General features: G+C 53.4%; 1 protein-coding gene across 1 annotated transcript in view; it reads right to left on the reverse strand.

Annotated features, from left to right (window-relative positions):
* Positions 1-8344, reverse strand: part of MAP2K2 (mitogen-activated protein kinase kinase 2) — a 9702-nt gene extending 1358 nt beyond the window's left edge. Inside the window, exons 1-10 of the mRNA XM_009323481.1 lie at positions 8280-8344; positions 7580-7790; positions 5992-6138; positions 5255-5332; positions 4755-4806; positions 4535-4659; positions 2969-3182; positions 2012-2076; positions 1063-1124; positions 330-375 (exon numbers count right to left, since the gene is read on the reverse strand). Of these exons, the coding sequence (XP_009321756.1) occupies positions 330-375; positions 1063-1124; positions 2012-2076; positions 2969-3182; positions 4535-4659; positions 4755-4806; positions 5255-5332; positions 5992-6138; positions 7580-7790; positions 8280-8344 (1065 nt within the window). The remainder of the gene's footprint in view (positions 1-329; positions 376-1062; positions 1125-2011; positions 2077-2968; positions 3183-4534; positions 4660-4754; positions 4807-5254; positions 5333-5991; positions 6139-7579; positions 7791-8279) is intronic.
* Positions 8345-8389: the final 45 nt, after the last annotated feature.

Raw genomic sequence — 8389 nt, forward strand, 5'->3', positions numbered from 1 at the left:
TTTCTGGGCTGCGAGCGCACATCGCTGGCTCGTATTCAGCCCATATAATTTATATTCATCTGCCCAGCTCAGGAGGCAAAGGTTTGTCCCAGGCACCTCCGCAGACACGGGACAGCCGGGTGGTTCCCATCCCGGGCTCCGCACGGTCTAGATACCATCACTGCCTTTGAACCAAAGGTGAGTGAGTCACTCCCTCTCCCGGGCTCTATTTCGCTCATCTTAAGCTCAGCCTGGGAGTTTCCAGCCTTTTGAGCAAAAGAGGGACGGGGCAGCAGTTTGCAGATCTGGTGCCTCCCCACCGTAGAAAGAAAATTGCTCTCCCCACTTACCATCAGCATCTTCAGATCTGCCCGTTCCGCTGGATTTTTAATTAAGCTGAAATGAGAAGAACGAGAGAGCGAAACCAACGCTGAGACATTTCTTGTGGGAAACCGGTTATCTGGCTGGAGAGGTCTCCAGCTTCACCGAAAGCCACTTGGCCTCCTGGCTGCTTTCCCCAGGAGCCCGGCAGCATGGAAACGCTCAGAAAGCGTCACCTCCAACAGCCCAGCTCCTAGGGAGAGCTGCAGGATCCGTCTCTTCTAGACCGTGTGGATGAACCGTCTCCTGCAAATGGAGAAAAGGACCTAACGCTTGGCGGGGATCAGCGATTTTTGTCATGTCCAATCTCTGTGATTTAACGGGAGCTGCGGCAGCATCTTCAGGTGTCCCCCCACCGCCTCAGGAGCCCTGGAAGTCGATGGTGTACGCCTGGTGCCTGCAAGGCTGCGGGGTGACTCACAGCCCCAGCAATCTGCTCCACCATCCCCCTGCCAGGCTCGTATTTAGAAGGTGCTGGGATACTGCAAAGCATCACCACAAATAAACTGCTTTTATTTCAACCCTTCCCAAGGCAGGAGTTCCCAGCACGATGCAGGATCACACCGCAGCCAGGGAGAGATCACCTACAGAGCACGGAGAATACTGCGTTACGCTGAACGTTTCTGGGTGGAGCGGCAGCCTGCAGAGCTGTCAGGGAGTACATACAGGCCTCCACCTTCAGCTGTAAGACGAAATCCTTACCATTTATTTACAAACTCCTGGAAATCTTGCGTGAAGACTCCGTTCGGCAGCTTGGGAGGTGGCTGCAGAGAAAAGGAGAAGGGTTTTCTGCATCAGTGTGTGTTAACGGGTCAAAAAGCAGAGCGTCACCTACAGTCTTTAATGAGCTGCAGAAAAGCCCTGCTCTACAGCTATCCTCCTCCGCCTCCAAGCTGCCCTTCACAACCAGGGAGCTGCTCCCTGCCATTTCTTCCCCTGGCAGCACGTGGCTGGGCTGGCAGCAAACTGCTGCCCCAGCACCACGTGCAGCCGGGGGGACCCCATGCTGAATCACCGCCGAAGCTGGGAGATCGAAATTGCAGCGTCACAATTCTGGATCCAACCTCGCAAATCCCAGCTCTGGCAACGCCTACGGCGGACGAAGCCGTTCCAGAAACGATAACTGGGGGTCAACTCCTAGCACCCTGAAAGGGGAAGCTGCTCTTTTCACTTGCTGGTGGGATGGACCCTACCTTGAAAGTCCGGTAGGACATTTCAGCCTGGGATTTTAGCACTGGTCACCCTCATTCAAAGGGCTTCATCTGAGAAAACGTGCACGACCTCAGCATCTGCACAGAGGGAGCGTTCATCCTTTGCTGATCTAGGCAGGAGCACGTTTGAAACGGCCAGTTGCAGAAGGAGCAGGTCATTACAGCCAAGAGCTCCCCTCTCTGCTCTCTTCTTTCAAGGGTATTACGAACTCCCCCCTGCAGAGCCCCATTCCAAAACCAGAGATACTTTTGCGATACAAAGAGATGGGAAGAGGGAACAGGGGAGAAGGAAAGGACGTCAGTGCGGCCCAGAGGAGCTCTCTATTGAAAAGCCCCGGTTCAGGCGAAGGTTTCGGAGCCCACCCTGACACAGCAGAGCGGACACGACACTGTGGTACCTCAGGGAAGCCCGGCAGAGCCGACGGTAAAGAAACACCCACCTCATTAACTATATAATCCAGCAGTTCAAAGATGGCCATCGCAGGCCGGCTGTCCATCCCATGGCCTGTGTGATTAAGACGACAAAAACAATGGTGAGAGGCTGTTCGGGGACAGCGAGGGGCCTCCTCTCGTGTGAAGAGCACGTGTGCTGTGGGACTTTTGCTGGGAGAGGCAGAGGCAACCCACTTGGGAACTGACTCGTGGTTAAAAAAATAACAAAGAGAAAAACAAAACGCATTCTGAGATTTCAGATTTCTTTCACCGTGCCTATAGTCCAGATTTATTTCCTAGCTTGGAGCATTTGGAGAGTACCAGACCATCTGCTGTGGCAGGCTGGCAGCACTTCTAGAGCCTTCTGCTTCCAAGCAAATGGCTCAAGCAGAGCCTCCTTCAAACCCCCGTGCCAGTTTGGTACTTCTATGAGAGCTCCCAGCAAAGCTGTTCCCAAAAAGCTGCCCCTAGCTTGAAAGGAACCTGTTGGCAGCACGGGCAGAGCCCAAGGAGCAACGTGGGCTGTGAGAGTGTCCCTCAAAGCATCTCCTCCAAGGGGTCCACATCCCAACAGCCTGCACCGTCCCCAGCACGGGGTGCTTTGCCGCGTGGCTTGAGCTTTCTCGTGGGACACAGCAGGGTCTAAAGGCAGATAAACAGAGCTCTTCAAAAATCTTAATAGGCCCTGTCCGGCATCCTGAGAGCCATCTCCTCACCTCCCCACACGAGACCAGACTCCCGCCTGCGTTCGTTCGGAATTGCAAACCTCGGCAGTAGAGTGGATTCTGGTGGAGCACGGACACGGCTCCATCTGCTCTGCAGAGAGGGGCCTCCCTAGAAACACTCACCTCCCCGCCACAACCTCATCCAAAACGACCTTTGGCTAACCCAACCACACCGAACAAAACCCGGCCCCTTCTCCCCCACGTCTGCATGTTGTTTCCAACGCATACGACAGCCCCTACCACTGACGGGGCGTCCTGGGGGCCTGGCCCGCGGCGAGATGCTGTGAGACTCTCCCTCTGCCCCGTCCACCACAGGACGGCCAAATATTGCTTCCAGTTCCTTGGAGTCTGGCGGGGGGATTGGGTACCTTCCGATAGACAGCTCCACTAACGACAGACCCATGCTCCAGATGTCGGACTGGACCGAGTAGTGGGTGCCCTGCAACCGCTCGGGCTGGAAGGAAAGACCACAGAAACACACACCGACACAGAACATCAATACGCAAAGTCCTAAATATCATGCACCGAAATTAAACAGATGAGACTCAATATCCTGACGGCCTCTCCATCCCTCCAGCGAAAAGACTGTCCCAAAGGGGTCACAGGCAAAGGGGATGCAAAAGAAAGATCACGTGCAAGCATAAAGCACTTGTACACATCTAATCAACAGCTACAGTTGAGCAGCATTTACAGCTGCTTACACTTCAGAGTCCGGAGTACACAGTAGGAATCTCTTTCTCTGTGTGCTGAGATCTAATGAACTCCATTTATTAACAAAAATTCCCCCCCGTTAATACCCAAGAGGAATTTGAGGAGCAGAAAATCCACCCTAGGCTCCTACCATTGAAAGAAAAAGAAAAATGAAAAATAAATCAATCAATGCAAGTCATCCATACTGGCAGCTTTGAGTCAGCTGTGCAGACCCAGTGGCTGAGTGCAAAGGAGATATTGTTTTTAAATAGCCACCGTCTAACTATAACTGTACTTGAATAACCATTCCCAAAATATGAGAGCAGCTCAGACCTAAGCACGGAAGTGTAGCCTGATGGCTTCCCTAATAACCCACCGCTCGTTCCCAGCCACGGCCACGCACGGTGCGGGGAGCAGACCCCCCCGGCCCCCGCCTTTCAGCCAGCAGGACCTGGGGACTGGGAGCCGGCCAGGGGGTAATTTTATTGTCAGGGGCACTCTGTCGTCCGCAGCTGAGCTAACGCCGATTATGATTCTCATTTAAAGGAGAGGCACAATCGGCTCTTCCCCCAGTTCACTCTCACTGGCTGACTCCAATTCGGCTTTAATTTCCCATTAGCCTGTACCAAAACCCAGCTGCACTAAACTGGTTTTCCCCCCATTTTGCCAGCAAGTGCACGTGGTGAAAGCAGCGGAGGGGGTGCGTGCACCCCTGCCGCGCTCAGTTTTTTTGGACAGAACTTTGCATACAGAAAGAGAAGATGTTTTTGAACCCACAAACACTCGCCAAAACAAAATATGGAAGTGTTTGTAGGATCCAAAACGCCTTTCCCTGCAAGTCTCTGCTGCGCTTCCATGTGCACCACTGCTAGCCGGGCACAGGTTGGAGCTGACCGACTCCTCGAGAGGATGCGGAGGTGTCGGCTTTTCCGGCACAGGACGATGCCTCGAAGCACTGGGCTCACCCCCAACGTGAACCAGGAACGGGGCAGTCCGGATGAGGATGGAAACACAGAGCAAAACCGTGAGCGAGTGGGACACCACACGCTGATTCTGTAAGAGCCGGGTCGAACCCAAATTGTAAAATAACCCAGCCAGAAATTGAAAGGAACTTACAGACATGTAGGACCGAGTTCCCACAAAAGAGTTTGCCATGGAGTCAATGAGTTGACCGCTGACCCCGAAATCACACAGCTTAATCTCTCCTCGAGAGTTAACCAGGATGTTAGAAGGCTTCACATCTGACAACAGCAAGAGAGAAGAGCGTAAACGCGACTCTAGGCAAAATACAGGGCTCTTGTACCGCAGGCAGTTATTTTTAGGTTCCTCCTCTCACCTCTGTGCATGATTTGGTGCTTCTCTCTCAGATATGCCAAGCCTCTCAGAACCTAGAAGGAAACCAAAGACCGGATGAGATCAGAGCTAGGAAGGGAAGTGCTTTCCCTTCGGCAGGACACGTCGCATAAACTCGGGGTGCTGCCACACTGCAGCTCGGCGAGGAAAGCAGCCCCAGAGCGTCCACGTGTTTCAGGGTTTGCAGTTTATCACCAAGTCAATCACAGATCTTGGGTTAACTGCCCGAGAAAGCTTCGCCCAAATCTTCTCCAGGAGAAGCCAACACCAGCCAGTGCAACGTAAGGGGTCGGAGCTATGGAGAGTGGTTGGGAATATGCTTTCCCCCTCCCCTCTCGCACACACCACGGCCTCCTGCCCTAGGTCAGGATAGGAAAGCGCGTATGGGGAAACGAAGAAAGCTTCCTAAGGCAACACAAGCATTATTCCCAAACCGTGCCCAGCCAATCCTTTCTGGAAGCCTGAAGAGCCACCGTAACTCACCGCTATACTGACTTTCCCCAAGATCTCCTCGGGAATTCTTTTGGCTTCTTTCAACACCTGATCCAGAGAGCCACCATCCTAGAACAAAGAACATCGAAATGACCAACACGCCAATCCCCGGCAGGAAAAGAGAGCAGCTGGCTGTACAGGCAAGCATGCCCAGGGAGGGCAAGTGGTATATAAACAGTACATAGCATCCCGGCTCAGCTGTCTGCAACGACTCAGCATCGAGCACACTCCTTCCACAGCAGAAAAAATAAATATCCGGTGATCAGAGCTCAAGCTTCTCGCTGAAAACTATTTTAATGCTATCTTTATCAGCTCTACTTCTTGCTATTAGTTCTTGGCTTCCTTTCCATGAGTGGCAAATGCAAAGATGATGCTGTCAGCACTGATCCGGAGGGGCGACAACGCTATTCTCCGCCAGAGACAACAGAAAATGCACACTGTGCTACACGGCAAGCTCTGTAGAGCGGCGGGTTTACAACATTTCCGTTTGGCCAACCCCCAAACCTCTGCTTCCGCTTTCCAAAAAGTCGCTCGCTCTGTCATTTCGATACCTAAGCAGGAGCGTGCAGCTCCTACCAGGAGCACAGAAGCCTTGCTGCAGCCAGAGCAAGGAGCCATTGTGGCTGCCAGCACCCTAACCCATTTCACCCGCAATTTCAAGTCTCAGGGAGATGCAATTCAGAACAGTCCAGGGAGCAGCAGTTTGCAGAGGAGGAACGGGGACTTACCATGTGCTCCATGCAGATGGAGATCTCTCCGTCGCTGTAGAAGGCTCCATAGAAACCCACGATATATGGGGAATTACACTCATGCAGCACCTGCAGCTCTCGGATAATCCGATTCCTGATGGCCGGTTTGATTTCTAAATGAATCAGCTGCCAAGAACAAAACAAAAAAATATTCAAGGTGTAACGCCTGGGAAAAAAAAACAACCCACAACTTACGGGAACCGTGCGAGCAAGTCCTGAGTGTTGGAAAGAAACAAAGTCTTCAAGGGAAGCTCTGCTTTGGCGTAGACTTTTTACCATTTGCAGACTAACATTAAGGATAAAGGGAGAGGTAGAGCCCGGTGCAGCCTGTTAGCGACTGAAGCAACTGCCGGCCATGTAACACGCGGAGATCGCACAGGATACAGAGCGGAAAGACAAGTCAGAAGTTTGATGCAGATCTGACTCAGCAGACGGGAACATTTTCACAAGTTCTGTAGGTGTTGTAAGAAGAGGTGCTCTGATATCAAGGAAACCACAGAAAGTAAAAAAAAACACATGAGGATTATGCACGTGAAAGAGCAGTTGCTTTAGTCCTTTGGCTCCACGTAGAGTCGATTAACACAGCTGTGGGCAGGGAAGCCAGAGGCTAGAAAATACAATGGCAGGTCAGAAAAAAGAGCTCTAGGACAGCCAACCCCAGGGACGTCTGTCCTTCCCGCAGACCTACGAAGGCTGGTCTCTACAGGAAGGACAGCAGTGCTGCAGCTTGCCCTCACTTCAGTTTCTGAACACGGAGCTCCCAACAATCTCAAAACCCACCCAGTGACACCCAACGCTCCCAAATCCAATGCCCTGGAAGACTCTGAGAGCTCAGCTCTGAGCGAGGCCACCTAGAGAAGCGGATTTGCTCATGGAGACCCACTAACCCGTCCCAGCAGCAGGTGAGACCAGAGATTTCCAAGGAAGCTGTCCTACAGATGAGCAGTCGCACTGCTCTCGCCGAGCACTGCCTTTTCTAAGAGGCAGACGAAGCATCTCCTGGTTTTCTACTATAGGGCGCCACAGTAGAAGACGTCGCCCATAAACCCACGTCTGAGAGGAACCACTGTCATGGCTGCTTGGAACTACCTTGGGGACCTGTTAAGTGGGTGATGAGGGGCGAGGAATGTGTGTGTGCCAAACCCATCCCTCCACCTGCCATTTCCAGTCCTCGTTAGCCACGACCTAGGATCCTCAAGAGATCTGCTTCCTACTGCTTCCATCCAGGTTAGCCGAGTTCACTAACACCAGCTTCGCTGGAGAAAAGAATGAACTTCTGTTTTCACACAAGGCGCTCCAAACCCCAGGGACCTGTCGCAGAGAGCGCGGCCCCTCCCAGGGGAGGACTCGGAGACAAGGCAGGGCAGCTCAGGGATGAAGCAGAAGAGGCTCCACGTAAAACCTAGCTGGGGACAGCCGGGACCATGGTCCCCACCCAGGCGAGGTGGTTAGGGTGCAGATGGGTCAGTGCAGAGAGATCCCAACCGAAGCCGGCTCTCCCAGGGCCGGGGCAAGCGCCAGAGGCTGCAGCACGGCACCACAGCCCACTCCTCCTGTCCCCAATTACCTTCCGTGCCATAACGAGCCCTGAGGGTTTGTGCTGCACTTTGGTGACCACACCGCCATTGCCAGCCCCCAGTTCGGAGATCCTCTCAAAGTCATCGTCCTTCAGCTCGCCCACTTTGGCTTTCTGCGTGAGGAAAGCTTCCAGGCGCTTCTTCTGCTGCTTGTCCAGCTCCAGTTCCTCGAGCTTTTTTTGAAGGTCCACCAGGTTTGCCCTGGAGAGGGGAGGAGGAGACAGGAGGGACGGTCAGGAGACTGTGAGGGCAGCGCCAGAGAAAGAGGATGGTTTGGTTTTTTGTTTTTTTTTTTAGGGAAGCAGAGGGGGAAAAACTGAAAACTGTCGTCTGACACATACTCAGCCCCTGATATAGCAGGGAGACTAAAGCAAAGCTCCCGAGAGAGGCAGGGCTCAGCTCCGGTGCTGACAGGGTCACCCGGACAGCGAGACCAATGGTGCAATATCTGCCCAACACACACATCTCCTCTGGAGAGGAGCTTTAGTGCAGTCAGCTGTTTTGGGAAAGCCAAGGAGCAGGGAAAATCCTTCAACCCTTAAAGAGGCAGCACAGCTCAGCCCGGAGAGAACGGCAGCACCAGCAACCGCTCCCGACACGGGAAGCCAAGCTTGGGTTTTGCTGCGAAACACGAGAAGGGCTTTCCAGGGTGTCCAGCAACCCCCTACTCCGTTATGCCCACCCCCCCACAATCCACCGCTCCCGAGCACAAAGGGGTGTCTGTGTTCCCCCAGCACCTGCTGCCGAGCTCCCATCGCCCACACAGGCTCCAGCTGCTCTCTCCCATTTGCTGCCCACCC

This window comes from Pygoscelis adeliae, unplaced genomic scaffold, assembly GCF_000699105.1.
Source record: "Pygoscelis adeliae isolate BGI_AS28 unplaced genomic scaffold, ASM69910v1 Scaffold590, whole genome shotgun sequence".
Taxonomy (NCBI): Eukaryota; Metazoa; Chordata; class Aves; order Sphenisciformes; family Spheniscidae; genus Pygoscelis; species Pygoscelis adeliae.